Here is a 26,122-nt window from a genome sequence, read left to right on the forward strand (position 1 = left end):
CTCCTTTTTTGTGCCCCGCAAACCTAACTTGGATAAATAACGGCCAAAACAAAGGGATCTGGAATGCTGGGAGGTTGAAGACAATCTGAATGGACACTGAGAGGTTTCAAAAACCTGCTACTATCAATTCAACTCATGATAAGAAATGTAGTACACTTTTGGAGAGCTTATGGGATATTATGAGAAAGCCTTTCAGATTTTTTTTTTTTTTTGCTTAATGCAGTGTTTCTGTCTTTTTCTTCTAACTTCTTACCTTGGGCCAATAACAGGTAGTGGCAGTATTGAAATCCCAGTGCTGTGCATGCTCATCTCAGGAGACGCCAATATGCTGAAGGTAAGCAAACTGTCAAATACATTCTCACTCTACACACACACTATAATCGATTTTTGGATTTTGCCAAAATATTTCAGCTGTATTGTCCCGGCACAGGTTGTACTGGTAAAATAATTTGTGACGAGGTCTAGGGGATTTATTTACAAGTACGCCTTTTAGCTGTACCAGTTACGAACAGACGTAGGTGGCCAAAAACAAGAAAGGCATGCAGGCCTTGCCTGAACCTCTGCGAGTTCAACGAGCTTTCTGTAGTCGCTCCACTTGACCGAGTGGTTGGGCCAGCTTGGTCCGGTCCTCTTCTCGTGTCGCCAACCGTGCACTGAACTTCAGTTTATGTATGTATTTATTTATACACAGAGTTACTGGCTATCAACAGCACACCACTCACCAGTCAGTCCAGTAGCATGTCATGCAAGAGGGTTAAGTCCACATGAAAAACTCAGATCGGCGTCAAAATTCAAGAAAAAATGAATTCTTAAATTAAAATGGTAGCATTGTGAAAAATTCCAAATCCAAAATGTCATTAGTATTAAACAAAAAATTCTTTTCTTTTTTTTTTTCCAGATTTTTGACATTTTCAGAAAATCTAATTAATTACTTTTTTCCCAGGATTTTGAGATCAATGTCAGAGCTCTTTTTCCCCAGCAGCTCCATACCTGTCTGTATGCGACTGTGAAGGCAGTTGTGTTAGTTTGTTTCTGTCTTACTGTACTGTCCACTGAGTATAAAGCAGTGTCTCATATTTCATGGATATTTGTAATTTTTGTAAATGAAGTACCTTGTGAAATTTCTGACTATGTGGATCAGTTGTGTGTTTTGTCAGCTATGTGGCTACTCTTCATTTCACAGCTCTTTTAAAAGAGAGATGTCCATCTCACTGAGACTTTCTGTGTACATATATTCCCTGGCTCAGAGATTAGATGCCTCTCTGAAGAAAGCTACGCCCTGGCTGGTTCTTGCTGGTTCTGGTCCAGCTGCAGATCTTATCAGTGAGCTGCTGGGCAATCTCTCCTCTGTTTCCCTCAGTGCCACCTCTCCCCCAGCAGAGGGCAAGGCTGGTGTGGGTCTCAGCACAGAGCCCCGCGACAGGGTCCGTGACAAGGTCCGGAGACACTTCCCAGCTGAAGCTGAGCTGGAGAAACTGGTGGATAGTGTGAGTCCAACCACACATGTATGAGTCTGTGTGTGAGTCTTTGTGTGTGTGTGTGTGTGTGTGTGTGTTTCTTTGCATGTAGAGTGGCAAAGTGAGTGGCGTTGCAGTGTACAGTTGTTACAATTCTAAAGGAAGTAGAAAAGGGGTTTGTGAGGAGTTTAGAGAACTGAGATAAATATACTCAAATAAATTATAATAACTTCAATTAGTCACATGACAATTTGAACCTTTATGTTTTGTATCAATCCTCTTTTTGGACTCATAGCTGACTTCTCACCCCAATTTTCTTAAATTCTGTTTATCTTGGGATTTTTTGTCCCCACTTCCTCCCAGTTTGGATGCTCAGTTTCCTTCACAAAGCAGTTCTTGTCACAGGTGAGTTTGTGATGAGCAGGAGGCAGTGCTACCAGTGCAGTGCAGGATCAAACCCTGAGTCTCTGCAGTGGTGGACTTAATTCCTGCTGTCTTTCACCATATACATTTACTTTTTTTTTTCAACCAAGCTGATTTTTAGTGTTGTTTGATGATTCAACCAGAAGAGTTTCATATTGAAAACATTCTAATAACCCTGCTATTGTCTATGGGAGAAATTAATAAGATGAATCCAGACTTCCTGATATAACCCTCCCCACTTTGCTAATCTACAGTTCCATCAGTACTGTTCTATTTGATCTGCCTGGAGTCTGCGTGGTTATGTAAATGTTTTGTGATGTATGAAATGAAACTTTTGCCAAACATTGATTTGTCAATTTCCTTTCACTACCTCTGTGTGTCTAGGCTCTGAGTATTTCTAAGAACAGAGAGCTCATCACTGTTTTTCACGGGGAACAGGAGGGTTCTGATGATTTTGATACAGTTCTCCTCAAAGCCCTTGTTAGAGGTAAGTAAGTAGATACATATATTTATATAGCACCTTTAAAGAGCAGAAAGTGCAAAATGCTCCACAATAAAAAAAAAGACAGACAGACAACAGACATAAAATACAGACTTAAGAAAATTAAAAAAGTAAAAAATATTTATAAATAAAAAATTGCACAATGGCAAGTCTAAATAGATGCTCCAAAGTTTTCTGGGAGTTTGTTCCAGATATATGGTGCATAAAAGCTGAACACTGCTTCTCCATGTTAGTTTTGACTCTGGGGACAGAAAGCAGTCCCATCCCAGACCACCTGAGAGGTCTGGATGGTTCATAACGCAGCAGAAGATCAGAAATGTACTTTGGCCCTAAACCATTCAGTGCTTGATAAACCAACAGCAGTATTTTGAAATCAATTCTTTGACAGACGGGAAGCCAGTGTAAAGACCTCAGAACTGGAGTGATGTGATCCACTTTCTTGGTCTTAGTGAGGACACGAGCAGCAGCGTTCTGAATCAGCTGCAGCTGTCTTATCGATTGTTTTAGAGAGACCTGTAAAGACACCGTTACAGTAATCGAGTCGACTGAAGATAAATGCATGGACAAATTTTTCCAAATTCTGCTGAGACATAAATCTTTTAATTTATATTCTTCAGGTGGTAGTAGGCTGACCACCATGGGGCCCTTTATGGACATGAGGGAAAAGCCAGCCAATTATTGGCACACCAACTAAAGTGCATATCCACCTCCCATCATTTTTCACAAATTAGGATCACCTCCCAAAAAATCACAATAATCAATGGATCATTTAAAAGATTCTACTCTGATTTATTTTCTGTCTGCCTCGGACAGAGCAGGTTTGATACTTTTTCTTAAAGATTTAAACCCACCCACCTTGAGTTCTGCATAGAGGACAGAAATAGACCAATCAATACAAATACAATAAACAATGAATCATTAAAGTGATTTAAAGTGGGATGGCCCCCGGTCCACCTTTTAGAAAAAATGGCTCCTCTTTTACTAGATGTGTTTGTGGACTCTCTGGACAGGGAGACCTTACTGCAAACACTCACTGAGGCATCGATTACGCTTTTACCAAAGCCAGGCGAAGACAGATCAGAATGTTCATTCTGTCCGATCTCACTGTTAAACTGTGACTATAAAATCTTTGCTAAGACACAGCCCTCCTACCTGATATCATTTCTTTTGACCAAACAGTTCTGGCCACCCTTCCTTTACAGATATTTGTTGCCTTTGAAATGTTATCTATTCTCATGCATCCAGAGAGGGTCCAGAGGTGGTTATCTCCTGGATGCGGAGAAGGCATTTTATAGGGTGGTATGGGATTATGTATTTGAAGCTTAATTTTTTTGGTTTTAGTGATACATTTATTGCTTGGAACAAATACCTTCATTCCTCTCCTAAAGCATCAGTAGTTATCAATAAGTTGTGCTCCTAGCTTTTCACTTTTATTGTCCTATAATCCAATACTTTCATAATCTTCACAGTCTTCCTGAATCTTCGTGAAGGGATTTATGTATTGCAATGTACAATTTAACAATTATTATTATCTTTTTTACCTCTCAGTACCTGCATCATTATATTTTAAAATGGGCTATTGGTTATTATTTTTGTATTTTTGTACCATATTAATGGTCATAGAGAGTTAGAGATACCATACCAAGCTTTCATTCTGTCAACCAGGTTTGTGAGATCTTGTAGTGTTGTTGGAGAAAAACTCTCTGGGACAGCACTCTCTGTGTGTACATGCTTGTCAGTGTGTCTTAGCCTCCAACAGCCAGCTATATCTCATGAGCTCAATTTTTGCTATGAGTTTCAAGTCTGAATAACATCTACTGAGAGTGGACTGAGCCTGGTGCTTACATACTTTGGATGATCTGTTAACAGCAATACTCTTGTTTTAAGAACCACTAAAAAAATGACTTTTTTAGCAGCAGTTCATTGAAATCAGCTGAACTGTGGCTTGGCTTATTTACATCGTCAGTGTTAGTAACTACCCTGGCAATACAAACTTTTGTGGCCTCAACAAGAATTTGTGTTTGCATTTGTATTTTGCTCAGTATGTATCTTCCTTTGTCTCTCCAAAGCATTCTTGGTGTGCATTTTTCTTAGCCTTGCCATTTCATATTCTCAGGGTATTTTCCATCAGCCTCATCGTGACCTCTTCCTCCCCAGTGTGTCACATCAGTTCTGAACCTGCCTCCTTAACCCACATATCCCCCACACTAAGACAATGAAAGACCCCAAAAATAACAACACTGTCCAATTTTATTTATCCAATGTCCATTTTTGTACAGTAAATGAAAAAATTGCTTTCTCTGTGTGTATATGTGTGTGTTAAGCTAGTAAACATGTGTCCAGTGAGGCCTGTGAGTACACTGAAGATCTGAAACTGGCCGTGGCTTGGAACCGGGTGGACATCGCCAAAACTGAGCTTTTCAATGGAGACATACAGTGGAAGGTCAGAGTCCAACTGAATGACAAATGTGATAAATCATTCTACAGGCAAAGTACCTATCTCTATAGTATCTATACACCTGGCATCAACAAGGATTTGGGATATCACACTGTACCAGGAGAACGCTAAAGGTCTAAAGCCTTGATAGTCTTTAGAGGCTACAGTATTCATTACACCCCACAATACAAAAATGTTGGATAGAACGACCAACATGTTTCAATCAGATACAATATTAGATGTGAATTAAATCAACAATACCAAAGGCTGAGCACATTAGGAGGTTGGGGTGGTGGAGTGAGCTGCAGCAGCAAACTGTTGATATGAACATATCAGTAGGGGAGAGAGAGAGAGAGAGAGAGAGAGAGAGAGAGAGAATACCACCTAGAAGTTTTTTTAAAATAGTAATAATGACAGTATTAGTAACAGTCAATAACAACAACTATAGTAGCAGTTGTCGAGCAGGAACACGGGGGCAGCAGGTGGCCCACAACCACAGATCCACACTCCGGAGGTAGAAATACCTGCTGAAGGCGAGAGGAGAGAAACGATTTGATTCGCTTCGATTCAACTTTATTGTCATTACATATGTACAAGTACAAGGCAATGAAATGCAGTTTAGGTCTAACAATCAGAATCAGAAATACTTTATTGATCCCTGAAGGGAAACTCTTTGTTACAGCAGCTCGCCTTTACGTCAGTGCACACAGGAAAAAGTACTAGCAAAAAATATAATACAATACACTATAATACAGGTCAGAAAATAAATTAAGTACCAGCTGGGTAAAAGTATAAAATAAAATAAGTGTGAAGTACCAAGTGGGTTTACCGGTTGATGATGATAATACGGTATAATAATACAATGTAATAATATAAGTAATAAGTAGTAGTGCATGTACTGTCAAGTTAAGTGTAGCCTCTTAAGATTATTATGAGACGGTAGATATTGCACAGCAGTAATGGATGTATAAATAATATCAATGTCAATAAATAGGAAAAACGAAATATTGCACAGGAGTAGTACACAGAATATTGCACAATTATTTCAAGTATTGCAGAGATGTAATGATCACTGTCCAGTTTAGTGACTTAGGGTCATACAGACTAACACTTAGAGGGAGGAGTTAAAGAGTTTGATGGGCACAGGCAGGAATGACTTCCTGTGGCGCTCTGTGGTGCTTTTTGGGGGGATGAGTCTTCCGCTGAAGGTACTCCTTTGTTTGACCAGCACGTCATGGAGTGGGTGGGAGACACTGTCCAAGATTGGATGTAGTTTGGCCAGCATCCTCCTCTCTGACACCACCGGCAGAGAGTCCAGCTCCACCCCCACAATGTCACTGGCCTTACGGATCAGTTTGTTGAGTCTCTTAGCATCCGCTACCCTTAACCTGCTGCCCCAGCATGCAACAGCATACAGGATAGCACTGGCCACCACAGACTCATAAAACGTCTTCAGCATTGTCCGGCAGATGTTGAAGGACCTCAGCCTCCTCAGAAAATAGAGGCGGCTCTGGCCCTTCCTATAAACAGCCTGAGTGTTCTTGGTCCAGTTTGTTGTCTAAGTGTACTCCCAGGTACTTGTAGTCCTCCACAATGTCCACACTGACCCCCTGGATGGAAACTGGGGTCACTTGTGCCTTGGCCCTTCATAGATCCACAACCAGTTCCTTAGACTTTGTCGCATTGAGCTGCAGATGGTTCTGCTCACACCATGAGATAAAGTTACCCACCACAGGCCTGTACTCAGTCTCATCACCACCGCTGATACATCCCACCACAGCAGAGTCATCAGAAAACTTCTGAAGGTGGCAGGACTCTGTGTGGTGGCTGAAGTCTGTGGTGTAGATGGTGAAGAGGAAGGGAGAGAGGACAGTCCCCTGAGGGGCCCCAGTGTTGCTGACCACGCTGTCTGACACACAGTGCTGCAGACGCACATGCTGTGGTCTGCCAGGTCAGGTACTCAACAATCCAGGACACAAGGGGGGCATCCACCTGCATCGCTGACAGCTTCTCCCCCCAGCAGGGCAGGCCGGATGGTGTTGAAAGCACTGGAGAAGTCAAAAAACATGATCCTCACCGTGCTTGCCGGCTTGTCCAAGATGTGCAATAAGCAAGTGCAGGATATAAAGTGTGTGCAAATGATGCAGTGTAGGAGTGCAAATGATGCAGTATATGTATAAATAAATAGTCCGAGAAATGAGAAAGCACAGAACTACGGGAGAGAGAAGATGTCGACTTAGTAACATGCAGTAATAGGATAAAAATGCATACAGATGGAGAGGGAGAGAAGGAGAGAGGAAAGAGGTGCATCATGGGAAGTCTCCCGGCAGTCTAGACCATAACTAAGGGATGGTTCAGGGCTCACCCAAGCCAGGCCTAACTTTAAGCTTTATCAAAGAGGAAAGTCTTAAGCCTACTCTTAAATGTGGAGATGGTGTCTGCCTCCCAAACCCAAACTGGGACCTGATTCCACAGGAGAGGAGCTTGCTAACTGAAAATCAAAGGGTTTATCTACAGATGAGCATGGCTGTGCTCAGTAAATTTCAGGGCAATCTGATTTCAAAGACATGTCAAGTGTATTTTTTAGTTCATTAAAAATGTACTCAACCAATTCAGTGTTGCACTTCCATAAGGTTTGAAGACTCATCAGGGAAAGATAGAAGAACAATTATTCAGCAGAGGCTGAGATACCCTGACTTTTATTCCCTAGTGTGGGTCAAGCTCGAAAACCACTGGATCCTCCATTTCCCATTATGCAACTACACAGCATTCTTCATTAGATCCTTCCTGCCTGGTAAATAACCATGGCTTTCAAACTCAAGTACTCAAGACAAGTAAACTGACTTTGATGTGTAAAATAAGTGAAGTGCTCCCTTGGTAGAATTTCACAGAAGAAATGTTGATTATGTTTTCAGTATGAGGATCTTGAAGACGCCATGACAGATGCACTGATCAACGACAAGCCCCAGTTTGTGCGTCTGTTCTGTGAGAATGGTCTGAATATCCTGAACTACCTGACATACGGCCGCTTGGAAAGCTTGTACTGCTCGCTGTCAGACAGCTCACTGGCCTACATTCTGCTCCAGAAGCGTCTGAGCGAGAGGCAGGGCCTGGTTGGTTCGCTGCCCAACCTGGATGGAGCTGTGACAGAGAAGAGGAGACCTCTGAAGAGTCCCCTGGGTGCACTAACTGGACCTGCCTCAGCAATGGAGCTCACCCTGTTTGAGGTGAGGAAGAGGAGGGGAGGATGGGGAAAGGGGTAGGAAAAAGGGACCATTTAGATGGATTAATAGCAGGTTTAATTATACTGTTAATGGTGTACAATGGGAGGGTGAAAGGTAGATTGTAATTACTTTTATATGTAGCTCTTTTAATTTATTTAATTACATGTTATGTTGTAGGCTACAAAAGGATTAGTACATTAACAATAGAAATAAATAATAGAAACAATCGTTTTTGAAACTGTGGTAGTTTAAGGTTTTGGCACTTCCTGTTTTAATTTGTAGTGTGTTCCTTCTCTTGTGTGTCTTGTGGTTTTACTTCCTGTCTTTGTTTGCTTTCCCTCCAGTTTTGATTGTTGGCCCTCCCTTGATTGTTTGCACTGTTTGCATTGTTTGTGTCTCGTCTCACCTCCCCTAGGGTGTTTAGTCCGGGTCTCTGTCTTTGTTCAGTGTTGGATCATTGTTGTTAATGCATGGTGTGATTTCTGTTTGGTGTTGCTCCCGTCTTGAGTTCTGTTCTCGTTGTGTGGGTGTTCCTAACTTTTGGGTGTGTCGCTGTTGGGGACACCTTTTGTTGTACCTAGTTCCTATGCCCAGTTCCCCAGCATTCTTACCGTGAGTTTTGTATTGCATTCTTTGTCTCCCTTGGACCTTGGCTGGATCCTGGATTTTGTAATTTGCCTGCTCCCTATTGAACTGTTTTGTCCCCTTTTGACTCACTGCCAGCCGGTAACCTATCTGCCTTTTTCCTGTTTGTTGAACTGTCTGCCTACCGGCCTGTCTGCCTGCATACATCTTCACCCAATAAACACTGTAGTCATCCGGCTACCTCATCCTCATACCGCTTCCTGATATTCTGCATTTGGGTCCACATACTACTACACATCATACTACAGAAACGGTTTATAGGACCGCACAGGAATAATGAGTCATGGAAATCTGTTGTCTCATACATAAACAGACATAATACCGAGTAATGACCGACCAGTCTGGTGTGTGTGTGTGTGTGTGTGTGGTTAATTTGTAGAAGCTGGTGCCAGTTGTTCGTGACTTAATCAAGGTAAACACAGTGGACCGCCATTGGCACTTGCCCTCTGGCTGCAGATGTATCATTTCTCAAGTGTCCTGCTGCCTTCAGATGGCTGTAGGGATTTAATCAACTGAAGGAAAAGATTTTCATACACTATGCAAACGTGTTGGTGGCATATGCTATAAGAACCACGATGCAGGATACTTCACTGAAATTCCTGCTATGATCACATAGAACGTTTCTAAGTTTATGCTGATTGAAGGGTTGACGAGTGTTCCCAGTCCCAATGTTCATCAATCAAATACCAACAGCTCTCTTTGTGCTGCCTCATTTGAATGAACCTCCCACGTGTTTGTTCCTCTCCTCCCTTCTGTGGCTCGCGCTGAGTACCAAAATACTGCACAGACGGGCAAAGTGAATTTCAAGGTCAGGAAAATACCAAACTGTCAGAGTGCTGCTTGCACTGGTCACAGTCCCAACACAAAAATAGAGTCTAAAGTGTCTTATTAAGGTGTTGTTCCACCACAAGCCTCTAGAACAGCTTCAGTGCTCCTTGTCATAGATTGTCCAAATGTGTGGAACTCTACTGGAGGGATGAACAGCATTCTTCCAAAACATATTCCCTCATTTGGTGTTTTGATGATCATGGTGGAGAGCGCCATCCTCCCATAGGTGTTGAGTTGAGATCTGTTGACTGTGAAGGTCATAGCATGTTTAGCCATATTATCATACAACTGTATCTGCAGGTTGATAACTTGTTGCTTGTCACTTTTGAGAAACAAAGTTGCTAGATAACTTTGAGAAGTCACTGAATGTAACAACAGTCAGGCTGAGCATTATTTGCATCTGTTTTACTTTCTCTTCATTTTCCTCATTGCTCTGATTCTGATCATGTAAACAGACACACATATGTGAGATTTAACTATTTTGAAACACAGCAAACTGTAATTGCTTTTGTTTGTCTGCTTTATATCAAGTGGCATTACATGAAAGCATCCTTGCTCTGTATGCAGTAGTAGTGAAGTGTCTGGTGATGCTGCAGGTATCCCGCCTGCTGTGGGACCTGTTGGGTGATGTCTGTCAGCCTTTCTACTATGGACCTCTGGGCCTTGACCAGAGCACCAGCACCAGGAGGGCTCTCAAGGTCAGTGATTAGGGAACGATTTTACACATCAAAGTCTATTTAAAGGTCTTTGTGGAGTACTACAGCATATGTGAAAACAGTTTTGTAAAGCCTTTTGTGGCTTTTGTAGTTTGAAAATGAAAAACATCTTGGAGTGTGGAGTTACAAAGTGAACTTACCTGTAGCTCGCTCCTCATCTCTGCATGAGGCTAGAGGCTCCAGATTAAATTAGCTGATGCTAGCATTACACACTCAAATCTCCGAAGTTGAGTATGATGTAGCGCCAGGTTTTGACAAGGAAGAAGGCATGGAATAAAAAAACAATTCCTTTTGTTAATGCTGCATCGATTTTGATCCTTTTTTTAACTATCATAAGTCGATCAATGTTATAGTGCAATGCTAAATCAATGGAGAAGTCTTTTAGTACATTGTACGTTTCAAAAGTCTACATCTCCCCTTTATATAAAGTCATGTTTTGGGTATTTTAATTGCCACAATTTAAAATAGAAAATGTAATAATGGATGGTTTTCAGCAGTGAGAGAGATCATCTTTGTTCAGATCTGACTCCCTCACTGGTAAGTCTTGTGTCTTGTCTTTCCTTCAGCAAGTCAATAAGATGCTGTTGGGGAAGTGTGTGTACAGGGACCAGTGCTGCCTCTCACCCTGGGCAGCACTCTTCATCTGGGCCGTCCTGCAGAACCGTAGTCAAATGGCTGTTTACTTCTGGGAGATGGTGAGACTCACATGTAATACTCTACAACCTCACTAAAGACATTTTTATTTCAGAGTTGAAGTGTGTAGGATCTAATGACATCAACATTAGTACACAATTTAATCTAGACCAGTTTCAGATTATGACATAAAGGTGCCGTGAGAAACAGGCTGACCAGCATGTGCACACTACAGCAAACTTCACTGAGGTCACAAAGCTGCCATCAAATTTGGTTTCACTTGAACTGCCATTTATTGGCACCCTGTGTTTCCTTGTCAGGCAGGGGAGTCAGTGCTGAGCGCTCTGGCTGGCTGTAAGATGCTGAGGGAGCTTTCTAAGCTCGAGAGTGAGACTGAGAACAAGCTGGCCATGAAGGAACTAGCACAGACGTTTGAGAAACTGGCACACGGTGAGTCAGACCACAAGCTGCTGGTTGCCCCAGTAACTGTCCTTTCATTTAATTATGAGCAGTTAAATACATCTGTTAATTATTTTTATCTAAAAGTTGAAGCCCAGGGCAATCCCATGGTTTAAGGTCCCCGGTTTGAGTCTGTCAAGACCTTTGCTGTATCTCTGTCTCCCTCATTTCCTGTCATGTATTCACTGTTTGTAATAAAGACATAAAATGCCCCAAAAATGCTTGGGGGGAAAAAAGTTGACACCCTGTTACCTAGCAGCCTAGAAAAGCAATCTTTAGCCATTATGAAGGAGAAAAAAAATGAATCATTCTGTGTTGTTTGTGTGTTCAGATGTTTTCGGTGAGTGTTACCAGAACAGCGAGAGTCGCTCCTTTACTCTCCTAATAAAGAAGTCTTTGGTGTGGGGCGGGGCTACGTGCCTGCAGATGGCCACCGCAGCTGATGCCCGCCTATTCTTCAGCCAAGATGGTGTTCAGGTAGAGATGCTGTCCTGCCAACAGCAGGATTTAACAGACTGGTAAAAATATGGTGGCCAAGAGAAACTAACTGCAAGAATCAGACTGAGAAAAACATATTCACCACTTTAACAACACATTTAGAAAGGTACTTCGAACAAACAAAACAAACTGTAGACTTTTATTTGGTGCTTGCTTCCTGACTGAGAAGTAAAGTTGATTAATCAAATACATATAGTATAGCTAACAGGTAGTTGAATGAACAGCAAAATAATTGTCTTACAGAGTTTCAATTGAGAACCAAATTCCAAATGAAAGTTACATGTTAAATCACATGTGATTATTTATATATTTCAAACCTTTGCATTCAGTTCCAAAATTCGCCTTACAAATTCAACTCTTGAACTGAACACATCCGAAGTTTTTAAATTGGGTTTGCGAAATTGATATAGATGCAGGCAGTGTAAATGAATGCCATCAGTGAGTGTAATGTTGGTTGGGAGCTGTTGTAGTGACAGTGCTGCTCTCTGCTGTAGTCTCTGCTGTCTCAGATCTGGTGGGGTGACATGGAGAGGAGTACTGAGGTCTGGAAACTGGTTCTCACCTTCTTCCTGCCCCCCCTCCTCTACACAGACCTTATCAGCTTCAGGTCAGTGTTGTGTTACTATTGTGTTATGCTGTGTGATTCTTGTGTAATTTTCCTTGTGAGAGTGTGTTTGCAATTTGATTCCATCCTGGAATCCTGGGTTGTGAATTTGTTGGTGCAAATCTGAATTTGAGCATAAATGGGATTTGAAGTTAGCACTCTTTGTGCAAGCAGTCTTTTGTATCATTTTCTCCTCACTTTCTATCCATAGACTGTACTCATCAAGTCAAGAATCAAGTCAAAAATAAAGTAAATTTTATTTAAATAGCCCAAACTCACCGCAAATTTGCCTCTTGATTTTACAATCAACGTATGAAACCCTCTATCCTTAATGTAAACTGTGGTGATCAGAGTCTTCCTGCAGGAGGAAGCAGTAACTTTTGGATGTGTGGGAAAATAAAATCCAGTTAATATTTGGTTTAAACAGAGCTTCTCTAAAAAAAAAATCAGGACATTTTTCATATGATTGCAAAATCCTAAAATGCATAAACTTGGTCCAAACCAGTCAGACAAATACTTTCCCACCACAAAAGGATTATGTAAAGGAGGCACACCTGTAATCCTCCAGAACAGTACATCAATTTCCAAGTCATACAAAGATGTACCCTATGAGTGAAGGTTACATTTTATTCAAGATTTCCTCACTTAAACTTGACCAAAGTCTTTTCCAAACCTCAGCGGTTCAGGAAGGCTGCAGTGGTAGTTGCAGAATATTGACTTTAGGTGAGGTAGGATTCTTGATAGAATTTTACTGATCTGAAAAGCTTTCCTAAATTTAATTTACCTTTAGCATAGAAGTACAGGCCTTCAGACTAGAACTGGGTCTTGAGTCCACCCTTTGTACTCCACCTCAGCTTAGAATTGCTGAGTCTTGTGTCTGAAATCACTTCCTATTTGCTACCTTGTACTATTACATTTACTTTCACTATATAGTGCCCTCAAAAATTTCCACATTGTAAACAAAACATAGACATGTAAATTTCTGATATGCAACGCTACGCCCGTATGTAATAGTGCAAAATTATATTGATTGTATCTGAACTTTCAGTTTACTACTCATAGTGTTTGATATGTAGAGAATAGAGAACGAATGAACAAGGGAATGTTTTCATACATATTGTTGGACATTGCTGAAGCTCTTCTGTGTTCCACTGATTCGACAGGAGTCGAGATGACTCGAGGGCTGAGAGTAACACATACCGCATCATTACAACAGAAAAACAAGCAAGTTAACAAAGTCAAGAATTAGTGATTCCTTTTTAACTCATATTGTCTCCAATGGTTTGACTAGAAAGGAAAACATGCCAGATTGTCTGTGTTCATTTTACAGGGAACAAGAGGAGGAGGTTAAGTCTGTGAAGGTCCACCATGCCAGAGACACTGACAGTCTGGATGGGAATGATGCCACTGTCTTCTCCCTTGCTGACATTATACAAAAGTAAAAACAAATATGCAAGCACAAATCATATTTGGGTTTTCCTTCTCAGTTCTAACAAAACTCCCTGATTCTTTGTTTGCGGTCGCAGTGAGGAAGAATCTGAAGAGTTCAGGCCTCTAAAAAAGAACCTGAAAGGTGGGTTTGGATCACTATTCTGCTATTGGTACTTGCGCTCAGTGGCTATTCTCTTAGGTACCCCTGCCTTGCTGAAACTGTCAGCAAAGAAAAGTTAGCAAGATGTTGGAAACATATTCCTTCAGTACAATAAACATGGCCCTTTTAATTTGTTGTGAAACAACTCTGTGACTGCATTTTTCAAACTCTGGAGAGTAGTCTAGGGTGTCAGATAGCAGATGATGTAGCAGGGATGTGATTCTTTTTACTTTGCTTGAGTTTAGAGGAATAAACATTTGCTATGTTCCAGGTATTGAAATAATACACAAACAATACTTGTTAGTGGGATAAATTAATTGTTGATGTTTTTATGGGTTTTGCTATTAATAATAAGACAAAATAATGAAACTCCATGGACTATGATGTTTGTGGATGACATTGTGATTTGTAGTGAGAGCAGGGAGCAGGTGGAGGAAAATCTAGAGAGATGGAGGTCTGCTCTGGAAAACAGAAGAATGAAGCTTAGCCACAGTAAGACAGAATACAGGTGTGTTAATGAGAGGGACCCAGGTGGAACGGTGAGGTTACAGGGAGCAGAGGTGAAGAAGGTGCAGGACTTTAAGTACTTAGGGTCAACGGTTCAAAGCGATGGAGACTGTGGAAAAGAGGTGAAGAGGTGAGTGCAAGCAGGTTGGAACGGGTGGAGAAATGTGTCAGATGTGTTGTGTGATAAAAGAGTATCAGCAAGAATGAAAGGAAAGGTGTTCAAGACGGTGGTGAGACCAGCGATGTTGTACAGCTTAGAGACAGTGGCACTGAAGAAAAGACAAGAGGCAGAGCTGGAGGTAGCAGAGCTTAAGATGTTGAGGTTCTCTTTGGGAGTGACAAGGAAGGACAGGATCGGGAATGAGTACATCAGAGGGACAGCTCATGTTAGATGTTTCGGAGATAAAGTCAGGGAGGACAGATTGAGGTGGTTTGGACATGTTCAGAGGAGAGACTGTGAATATATTGGTAGAAGGATGCTGAGGTTGGAGCTGCCAGGCAGGAGGTCTAGAGGAAGACCAAAGAGGAGATTTATGGATGTAGTGAGAGAGGACATGAAGTTAATTGGTGTGAGTAAAGAGGATGCAGAGGACAGGGTTAGATGGAGGCACATGATTCGCTGTGGCGACCCCTGAAAGGGAACAGCCGAAAGGAAAAGAAGAATACCTGCCGTATCCTTTGTTGGAAGATACAATGTATTGGTTTTGCTATTCTTAGAATCTTATATAATGAAGGATCCCCACGCTCACCCTTGTTCAGTTGGTTTGTTGAAACCAAAAATCAACACTGTCCAAAGGGAATGTCAGGATGTCCTGAGGGCGGCACTGGAAGAAGGCCTTGGTTTTATTAAAATCAAAAAGGTTTATCACCCCGGGAGTAGATTTCATGGCAATCTGCTAAATAAATTCTGATATTTTGTGGGCAATGTTGACTTTCTAGCCTAAGGGTGGCACTACGGAAAATTTCATGGACATTAATTTTGATGTTTCTTGTATACTAGTAATAGTTTTGGCCTTGAATTTCGATGAGAATGGCCAGGGTGTCATTGAAAACATGAGGAATATCTCTTGAACAATAAAATCCACAGGAAATGTAATGGAAATCAAGCCAATTGCACTAGTGCTCAAGATACCTTACCATGTACCAAAGAGTCAAGTTGCAATTTTACTCTGATGGTGTTGTTAGAGGAAATGTCAGGGATCACTAAAATCATTAAGAATCTCCCTCTGCGGACCATGAATATCCATACCTGTTCTTGTGTGAGTCTGGCTTGTAGTTTGAATTATGAGATATCTTTTTGCAAGAAAGTTGGGCGGTCCAACCGACCAACTGACGGTATACCCATTCTTTGGCCCCAGCACTAGGAGAACGAAAATTAGTTAGTATTTGTGGGTTGTCACAAAAAGTTTGGGTACACTGAGGCATTCAAATGTACATCAGTTAATATATTTTGATATTGTACTACCACCACTGAATCTATGGATTCATGCTGGTTACACCAAATTCTCAACACCACCAGAATGTTGCAAGAGAAATCAAGATTCATCCGACCAGGCAATGATTTTTCACTCCTCAATCCTTCCAGCTGTGGTGATCTGCTGCTAGCCTCATCTTGTTTACTGGGATCCCCATTAGTTATTGCCTTGCCTGGGGTCCACATTCAAATAAACTACAGTTGAAAGAAAATAAATACACCCCCTTTGAACTATTTTGAAATTATGATGACCTATAGCCTGGAATTAAAATGAAATAAATCTATGTATTTTTCCGACTAATCTACACACAATACATAGCCATTTCAAAGTGACAAACAAATTACTAAAATGTTCTAACATTAATTAAAAATAAACAATTGCAATAACTTGGTTTGATAAGCATACACCCCCTTTAGGAATCTCAGGAATAACCAAATGCCTTCAAAATCATACAGTAACTCAATGTCCAACACGTGTGGAATCACCACAATTAACTTGATAACATGAATATGAACAGCTGTTTACCATAGTCCCTCTGTTTGGAAGTGCAGTCTCACACAAAGACAGCAGCATGGGCTCCAAAGATCTCTCAAAACAAGTCAGTCACAAAGTTGTGGAAAGGTACTCATCAGGTGAGGGATATAAAAAGATTTCCAAGGCTTTGAAGATACCTCAAAGCAATGTTAAGACCATCATGAAAAAGTGGAACATGTATGGCACCACCCACAGTCTACGAAAATCAGGGTGTCCACCTAAACTAGATGACTAGGAGAGAAGATGTTTGGTCAGAGAGGCTACACAGAATTCAGTGGCAACGTGTATACACACAAGATATTGCACACATTTGGCCTGTATGGGAGGGTGGCAAGAAAAAGCCATTTCTGAAAAAAGGTCCATCTGTTTTTTGCAGATCAAGTAGTTTTGCTGGTTTCAGCAGATCATGACATCCAGTGCACACTGGGATGGTTTGTAGCCGACAGTGAGAATCTGCCCCCCAGTTTATCGTTATTAAACTTTTGTGGCATGGAGTAAGTGTGCATGCGTTATGTTTTTTCAAATATTGACACTAGTGCATAAAAATTGCTGAAGGACAGCTTTTTGTAAGATGCTCAAAGCATCACCAACAGTGACAGTTGAAGCTGCTTAGGCTGCACATCTGGTATATGATGTCTGTATCATGATTCCCTTTGGGGGAGGGGGGAGTGAACGTTTGTGTTTTCTTTATCAAGCATATGTGTTCCTAAAAAAAAAAACAAAAAGTGACCACTGCAATTTTTTCTTAAATCAGCATCTCTACAAGTATGGAAGCCATTCCATTCCAATGTCTGTTGAATTCCAACACAGGCACACCTCATTCTACTGAATGAGGTGCTGATTAGGTGATCACCTGAACCAAATCTTATTTAATAAGGAAAAGTATAAAAAAACACTTCTGTGGTCATCACTATCCTCTTGCAGTGGGACCAGCTGGATGGCAAAAACAGTGCTAGTAGTACCTCAAAAGTAATTGGAATCAAAAAATAACTATTGACCATGCCAAAAAAGTTGAAAAGGAAAGTTTTGAGTGAGGAAAAGAAGGGTTAAATTCTGGCTTTACTGGCAGAGGGATACAGTGAGTGTCGGGTTGCTTCCATCCTTAAAATTTCAAAGACGGCGGTTCATAAGAACAAGGTCAAGCAGCAGACATTGGGGACAACAAAGCTACAGACCGGCAGAGGGCGAAAACGACTCTCCACTGACCGGAATGACCGCCAACTCATTCGAATGTCCCTCAACAACCGTAGGATGACATCAAGTGACCTACAAAAAAATGGCAAAAGGCAGCTGGGGTGAAGTGCACGGCGAGGACGGTTCGAAACAGGCTCCTAGGGGCAGGGCTGAAGTCGTGCAATGCTAGAAAAAAGCCCTTCATCAATGAGAAGCAAAGAAGACCCAGGCTGAGGTTTGCAAGAGACCATAAGGATTGGACTGTAGAGGACTGGAGTAAGGTCATCTTCTCTGATGAGTCCAATTTTCAGCTTTGTCCAACACCCAGTCGTCTAATGGTTAGACGGAGGCCTGGAGAGGCCTACAAGCCAGTGTCTCGCACCCACTGTGAAATTTGGTGGAGGATCGGTGATGATCTGGGGGTGCTTCAGTAAGGCTGGAATCGGGCAGATTTGTCTTTGTGAAGGACGCATGAATCAAACCACGTACAAGGTTGTCCTGGAAGAAAACTTGCTTCCTTCTGCTCTGACAATGTTCCCCAACTCTGAGGACTGTTTTTTCCAGCAGGACAAAGGCTCCATGCCACACAGCCAGGTCAATCAAGATGTGGATGGAGGACCACCAGATCAAGACCCTGTCATGGCCAGCCCAATCTCCAGACCTGAACCCCATTGAAAACCTCTGGAATGTGATCAAGAGGAAGATGGATGGTCACAAGCCATCAAACAAATACGAGCTGCGTGAATTTTTGCACCACGAGTGGCATGAAGTCACCCAACATCAATGTGAAAGACTGGTGGAGAGCATGCCAAGACGCATGAAAGCTGTGATTCAAAATCAGGGTTATTCCACCAAATATTGATTTCTGAACTCTTCCTAAGTTAAAACATTAGTATTGTGTTGTTTAAAAATTAATATGAACTTATTTCTTTCATTATTCGAGGTCTGACAACACTGCATCTTTTTTGTTATTTTGACCAGTTGTTGCTTTCGGCAAATAAATGCTCTAAATTACAATATTTTTATTTGGAATTTGGGAAAAATGTTGTCAGTAGTTTATAGAATAAAACAAAAATTTAATTTTACCCAAACACATACCTATAAATAGTAAAACCAGAGAAAATGATAATTTTGCAGTGGTCTCTTAATTTTTTCCAGAGCTGTATTTTGTATGACTGGTTGTTGACATCTTTCAATCATTCCTGTTTTAATTCTTTTACTTCTCTTTACTTCAGACTCTTTGCCATCCAACTCCAAGAGACCATTTGTTGTGACACGGTGGAGACAGTTCTGGTTTGCCCCTGTCACATCATTCCTGGGCAATGTGCTGATGTACTTCCTCTTCCTCTGCCTGTTTGCCTATATTCTGTTGGTGGACTTCAAGCCTCCACCCCCTGACGGCCCTGCCACGCTGGAATTCGTGCTTTACTTTTGGGTTTTCACCTTAGTATGTGAAGAGATTCGGCAGGTTGGTTGTTTAAACACTAGCATGCGCACACATATTGACACTTATTGAGCAGCCCAGTCTACATTAGAGATATTTTACACGTACGTAAACTAAATAGTAGGTTTTCAAAAATAAAGTTCTTTGTAAGACAAAGAGCATTTGTGCTCCTTGCTGTCACAAACAGGTGTACAGTCAGCAACAGTTTGGCAGGATCAGATAGTTATCAGTCAGCAGGCAAAAGGTAAGCAATCAGGAAAACAAAGAAGGTAACAAAATGGCTGGAATGCTGAGGCAGTTCAGACAACCTGACCACAGCCATGTCCCAACTAAGGGCCACCTATTTCAAAAGTTGTAGCTTATAAAGGTAATGGATCTGGGGAATTAAAGGCTAAAGGTATGGTCTCATTGTCCCCATGAAAATTTGCTCTATATTCCATTCATTTCAATTTAAACCCATACAAGTGACAAATGAAAGAATGCATTTCCTACAGTAAGTCAGAGTTAATCTTTGTTAGACTTTGGCCTGCAAACAAGCACAAGAAACAAGAAACATTGATGCGATGTGTTTGGAAATGGAGAAGTAATTTTTCTAGTGCTGTGCCATCACCTTATTTTGTACAATATTACAGTGCCAGGCTACAAATTGCAGCATTGCTCTCATACACTGTTTACAGTCCATGACTGATTTATTTACTACCCACAATGGAAAAGTTATATCGCATGCTTTTTTGGGGCTTAGTAGGGGGCAGTTTAATTGAATAGAAGGCTATTGTGACTGTACCTTAAAGCCGTGGTCAGACCGATATTAGTACTGCTTCAAAAATGAGCCATCATGTTCTCTCCGGTACCTGAGGCAACACACCCCACCAACACTTTTAATGCAGCGCTATTTTCAGTCTGAATGCTAATTGGTTACCACATCACCTAAGATAAACATTTCTCTCACTGACACAGACACACTGTACACTGCACAGATAACCACATACAATATCTTGACTCCTCTCTCTCTCTGGTTGACAGACGTTCTTTGTGGGCAGTACCTTTGTGCTCCAGAGTATGAGAAACTACATCCAGGATGTGTGGAACAAGTGTGACCTCACAGCCATCGCTCTCTTCACTTTGGCTCTGTGCTGCAGGTGACTCGTCTGACACACTGACAGCGGGACTTACACTGACTGCTGCACCAGATGGTACCAAGGCAACACTAGGGCCAGAAGGCATCACTGCCAGTGCTTCATGTATTTGTGCTGACAGGCTCAAAAGCCAGTCAATATTTTTTCTTACATTTTTCGTTCTTTCTCATCGCGTTGCATATGTTCATAATCTAGCTGAATATATTGCGTTACATATGACCGGTGATTGACTGCACTCTTTTATTTTCCAGAATGTGTCCCTGGTCATATGAGTTTGGCCGAGCTGTGATGGCCATAGATTTTATGGTCTTCACACTACGTCTGATCCATATCTTTGCCATCCACAAACAGCTTGGGCCAAAGATAATAATTGTTGGCAAAATGGTGAGTGCACACAAAACTCACGAAACAACCTATGGGCAATGTGAAACAGAAACATCAGTCATACCAAAGACTTGTTTAACAGAACGTTAAAACGTGGTGGTGGTGGTAGGTCATATTCCCTGTTGCTAATTAGCATGAGTCCTGTGAGTAACTTAACTTTAACTTTCGTAGAAAAGGTTTCAGTCGTAGTCATCTGGACACTGTTTTCAGAATCAAGACGTACCCTGCCTAGTTTCACCTGAAACTGACCTTAAGGCCAGCAGACACTCAGGAAGACTCCTTCCTGAAGGCAGGGCTTAAGCAACACAGAGTAGCTTAAATTTCTGAGTTCTCAGACCATTTTCACAATTGAGAATGACTTCCGGATGGGAGCCGAAACGTCTTGATTCTGAAAACAGTGTCCAGATGACTACGACTGAAACCTTTTCTATGATGGAACACTCCTGGATGAATGAGGGACTACACCGTCTTAACTTTAACTTCACCCAAAATTAAACTTGCCTGTTGTCTGGTTAAAATGCTCTCTGCCAGCCAGTACTGGCGAACCTCTGCTCTGTAACACCACTGTAGAATAATGTGGGGAATGAGTTCTGTAGTTACAACAAATCCAACTGAGTGATACATCTTCTCTGTAGCGGATCGCATGTCAAGTTATGTCAAGTCACTTTCTCCCACATTTTCTCATTCATAGCAGACCAATAATTTGAGTTTATCAACTTAATATTTTTGAACCAGGACCTTCAGTATTTGGATTAAGCAGCTCTTGAAAAATGAGGTGTCAGATTAAGTAGGCTATAGCTGTTATTTCAATGTGTCAGATACATATTTAAGCAACATTAAGGTAAATATAAGTATCAGATCAGCAGATACCCAGTATTGAAGGACTTGGATTGGGATCTGGGCCAAAAAAACTTGGACGTGGACATTCCTAATGAACATTGCACCAGTGCTTTAAGAGAGAGTCTGTGATGCAGTCACAGTATAGTCTTTGGCTGGCATATTGTTACAGCAATCCAAAAACATGTCTGTCATGGATACCTTGGCTTGTCCCACTGCACACACTGCACATTTCTTCTTCTGCATCCACATTCCTCATATAGAAAATTACATCACTGTTCTCTTAAAGTATCAAAGAGGACAAAATAACAAAATAGTTGGTTTGACTGATGTCAGTGGTGTTAGAAGGGGCTAATGAATGTTGTCCCTGTGAGACTCACTCTCCATTTGTTGGTAATGGTGGCTGATGGTAGTGCATGTAATGTGAACAGTAACTGTGTGTGTAAAATCTTATATTATACTTATATTATACTTAGAAGAGATATTTTGCTGAGGTGCTGGTCATACGATCCTGCAATGCTACCTGTAATATGTTCCAAGACTCGGTCTAAGTCCTCATGTCAACCAAATAGTCATGCCATACACATATAACAGACATTGACCAATATACTTTAATGTATTTCATTACAATTATGATTACATGTCACTGAAATGAATCACATAGCAGACTAGAATCAGCAGACATAATTGAAATGACGAAGTCCTAAACATGACCTCACACCGGGGCCGATCCTACATCATCCATTTCTGGTCTCTCTTTGCTTCCCTCAGATGAAGGATGTTTTCTTCTTCCTTTTTTTCCTGGCTGTGTGGCTCATGGCCTATGGGGTGGCCAATCAGGCACTCCTCTACTCGTATGATCCCCGCCCTAATTGGATATTCCGCAGAGTGTTCTACAGACCATTCATGCACATTTTTGGACAAATACCCATACATGAAATGGATGGTGAGTCTCTTTTATCAGTGTCTGTCTCTGTCAAGCACAAGGACCTTAGGTTCCCTCTGTGTCTTCCATGATTAAATTAAATGAAAGAAATTTTAGTTAAAGTCAATTCGAAATTCAAATTGCTGAAATTACACTTGTAGAAATTTTCTAAAGCTTTCATTTCATTTAATTCATCCCAGTTTTGTAAAATGAATAATGCACGTTTTTCTTCATAGATTTGCATGACCTTCTCAAGACATAAAAATTGTAGAACCTTTCTTATGATGAGCATGTGCACTTGGTTTAGCAATTTGCCTGCAGCCAAAGTGGATAGTTTTTAATCATAATTGTAATCACTCACTCAGTTGCCAGATTATTAAGTATATTTAGTTAAATATACAGCAGTTAAATACAATACAAATAATACAATGCAATAAATCCTACTTTAATGAAGCCTGAGTTTTATTATATCATGTATTATGAAGCTTGTATTGTGTTAAATTAAAAAGTGTTACTAATATTTTGCTCACCACTGGGAAAAATCTTAGAAATACCTTTCAATATGATGTAGTATGACAACACACAGCAGCTGAAAAATGACCACATAATTGAATAAAGTTTAACAAAAACTGGATATAATAAGCTTAATAAAGGTGGGATTTATTGCATGGCTGTTGCATTGGATCACATAATGGTATGAAAAAGTGTTTGCCCTCTTCCTGATTTCTTTTTTTTTTGCATGTTTGTCACACATAAATGTTTCAGATCATCAAACAAATTTAAATATTAGTCAAAGATAACACAAGTAAACACAAAATGCAGTTTTTAAATGAAGGTTGTTATTATTAAGGGAAAACAAAATCTAAACCTACATGGCCCTGTGTGAAAACGTGATTGCCCCTCCTATTAAAACATACCTTAACTGTGGTTTATCACACCTGAGTTAAATTTCTCTAGCCACACCCAGGCCTGATTACTTCCTCACCTGTTCTCAATCAAGAAATCACTTAAATAGGACCTGCCTGACAAAGCGAGGTAGACCAAAAGATCTTCAAAAGCTAGACATCATGCCAAGATCCAAAGAAATTCAGGAACACATGAGAAAGAAAGTAATTGAGATCTATCAGACTGGAAAAGCTTTGGGACTCCAGCGAACAACAGTGAGAGCCATTATCCACAAATGGTGAAAACATGGAACAGTGATTAACCTTCCCAGGAGTGGCCGGCCAACCAAAATTACCCCAAGAGCGCAGCGATGACTCATCCAAGAGGTCACAAAAGACCCCACAACAACATCCGAAGAACTGCAGGCCTCACTTGCCTCAGTTAAGGTCAGTGTTCATGACTCCACCATAAGAAAGAGACTGGGCAAAAATGGCCTGCATGGCAGAGTTCCAAGACGAAAACCACTGCTGAGCAAAAAGAACATTAAGACTCGTCTCATTTTTGCCAGAAAACATCTTGATGATCCCCAAGACTTTTGGGAAAATGCTTTGTGGACTGACGAGACAAAAGTTGAAATTTTTGGAAGGTGTGTGTCCCATTACATCTGGCGTAAAAGTAACACCGCATTTCAGGAAAAAAAACATCATACCAACAGTAAAACATGGTGGTGGTAGTGTGATGGTCTGGGGCTGTTTTGCTGCTTCAGGACCTGGAAGACTTGCTGTGATAAATGGAACCATGAATTCTGCTGTCTATCAAAAACTCCTGAAGGAGAATGTCCGGCCATCTGTTCGTGGCCTCAAGCTGAAGCGGTTCTGCAGTGGGGCAATGATCCAGAACACACGCAAGTCCACCTCTGAATGGCTGAAGAAGAACAAAATGAAGGCTTTGGAGTGGCCTAGTCAAAGTCCTGACCTGAATCCTATTGAGATGCTGTGGCAGGACCTTAAAAAGGCAGTTCATGCTCAAAAACCCTCCAATGTGGCTGAATTACAACATTTCTCCAAAGATGAGTGGGCCAAAATTCCTCCACAGCGCTGTAAAAGACTCATTGCTAGTTATCGCAAAAAACGCTTGATTGCAGTTGTTGCTGCTAAGGGTGGCCCAATCAGTTATTTAGGTTTAGGGGGCAATCACTATTTCACACAGGGCCATGTAGGTTTGGATTTTGTTTTCCCTTAATAATAACAACCGTCATTTAAAAACTGCATTTTGTGTTTACTTGTGTTTGACTAATATTTAAATTTGTTTGATCTGAAACTGTCAGACATGCCAGGCTCCACTACACCACACACACCGCACTCCCTCACCCGAGTACTAATTCCCATCACCTGTCACCTATCACACACCTGCACCTAATCATTCACTCCACTCCCCTATAAAAAACAATCCCTCACCACAGTCAGTGTCCGGTCTCGTTTGGATTAAGGACAGAACTCTTTATCCTGCCTCCACTACGCCACGGACTCACCTACGTTTCAGCAAATCGCCTACTCGTCTCCAAAGCCTCGATCCCAGTTCCAGTCATCTCCAGTCTCCTGTGTGTGTCGCTCCAGTTCCCGGTCCCGTGTGTCTCAACTCTCCTGTGTGTGTCTACTCAACCCCAGAGCTCCTCTAATCCCAGTTAAAAGGACGGCAGCATTATCATCTTCACCTTTTCATATTCCCTTGTGTGCAATAAACAATCTCAGTCTCTTCACGGTGTCTCTGGTCTGTTCTGTCCGTATCAAAAAAATATGAAATCAGAAAGGGGGCAAACACTTTTTCACACCACTGTAATTTGGTCTAATAAACTGGCAACACAAAGTATATAGGACTTCAGCTGCTTTTGCAGCCATTTACATTTAAAATGGATGTTACTCTTTGAGGTGCTTGTAAATGTGTAGCATAGATCCTCACATGTTGTTTTGGGCCTCTTCATTGGTCTTCCATCTAGCTGATAAATTGGTGGAAGTAAACTGTACAAATGACGCCACACGAATTGAAGCTGGCGAGGAGCCCTGCCTGAACACCTTCGCCAACTGGCTGGTTGTCATCCTCCTTATCATCTACCTGCTGTTCACCAACATAATACTGGTCAACCTACTCATTGCTATTTTCAGGTACACTAGCATTTAGAATGATTGATTTTGTTTCAGTGCTGTTTTACTGATTAAACAGATTTCATACAGGAGAAATTGTACTGTGTTGTACAGCACGGAAGCCCAGTGTAGGAAAGCATTTTAGCTCTCTCCATATGCATAATGAGATGTCAATTTACTGTCTACAGCTACACCTTCTCCAAAGTACAGGAGCGCAGTGACACCTACTGGAAGTTTCAGCGTTACAACCTGATTGTGGAGTACCACTCAAGGCCCTGCCTGGCACCACCCTTCATTATCATCTCACACCTCCACCTTTTCATCAAGAGATACATCCGCCGCATCCCCTCAGTCAAGAGCAAACACTTTGGTGAGAAGTTGCAAGTAGAGCATGAAAATGAGCATTTAGCAGGGGAAGGAGGGGACGGTAAAAAAAACAGTAAAAAGTTAAAAGGAAGAGACACAGGTATGGGCAAAGTGATAAAAAGAAGCACTGTGGCCCCTGGTTGTCAAATTATGAATTAGCTCTTGCACTGGTACTGGTTAAGTCATGGAGTTTGCCCTGTTTGAAAAAATACAGAAAGAAGAAGAGAGTGAAAGGGAGGGAGAGAGAGAGAAATAGAAAGCGCGTAAGCATATGAACAGAAACAGGTGAACCTGTATA

General features: G+C 41.3%; 1 protein-coding gene across 4 annotated transcripts in view; it reads left to right on the forward strand.

Moving 5' to 3' along the window:
- trpm4a (transient receptor potential cation channel, subfamily M, member 4a) overlaps nucleotides 1-26,122 on the forward strand; it is a 60,055-nt gene that overhangs the window by 25,129 nt on the left and 8,804 nt on the right. The window contains exons 7-25 of one of the 4 annotated variants that reach the window (XM_044181470.1): nucleotides 270-334; nucleotides 1,248-1,487; nucleotides 2,265-2,367; nucleotides 4,707-4,825; nucleotides 7,735-8,046; nucleotides 9,068-9,100; nucleotides 10,113-10,214; nucleotides 10,799-10,927; nucleotides 11,186-11,315; nucleotides 11,656-11,801; nucleotides 12,317-12,429; nucleotides 13,757-13,864; nucleotides 13,953-13,999; nucleotides 18,942-19,174; nucleotides 20,174-20,289; nucleotides 20,538-20,670; nucleotides 22,279-22,453; nucleotides 25,314-25,479; nucleotides 25,647-25,828. In XM_044181470.1, the coding sequence (XP_044037405.1) occupies nucleotides 270-334; nucleotides 1,248-1,487; nucleotides 2,265-2,367; nucleotides 4,707-4,825; nucleotides 7,735-8,046; nucleotides 9,068-9,100; nucleotides 10,113-10,214; nucleotides 10,799-10,927; nucleotides 11,186-11,315; nucleotides 11,656-11,801; nucleotides 12,317-12,429; nucleotides 13,757-13,864; nucleotides 13,953-13,999; nucleotides 18,942-19,174; nucleotides 20,174-20,289; nucleotides 20,538-20,670; nucleotides 22,279-22,453; nucleotides 25,314-25,479; nucleotides 25,647-25,828 (2,652 nt within the window). Of the gene's footprint in view, nucleotides 1-269; nucleotides 335-1,247; nucleotides 1,488-2,264; nucleotides 2,368-4,706; nucleotides 4,826-7,734; nucleotides 8,047-9,067; nucleotides 9,101-10,112; nucleotides 10,215-10,798; nucleotides 10,928-11,185; nucleotides 11,316-11,655; nucleotides 11,802-12,316; nucleotides 12,430-13,756; nucleotides 13,865-13,952; nucleotides 14,000-18,941; nucleotides 19,175-20,173; nucleotides 20,290-20,537; nucleotides 20,671-22,278; nucleotides 22,454-24,779; nucleotides 25,185-25,313; nucleotides 25,480-25,646; nucleotides 25,829-26,122 lie in introns of those variants that run through there. The other 3 variants (XM_044181471.1, XM_044181472.1, XM_044181473.1) reach the window with 3 other exon arrangements.

Source organism: Siniperca chuatsi, linkage group LG21 (genome assembly GCF_020085105.1).
Source record: "Siniperca chuatsi isolate FFG_IHB_CAS linkage group LG21, ASM2008510v1, whole genome shotgun sequence".
Taxonomy (NCBI): domain Eukaryota; kingdom Metazoa; phylum Chordata; class Actinopteri; order Centrarchiformes; family Sinipercidae; genus Siniperca; species Siniperca chuatsi.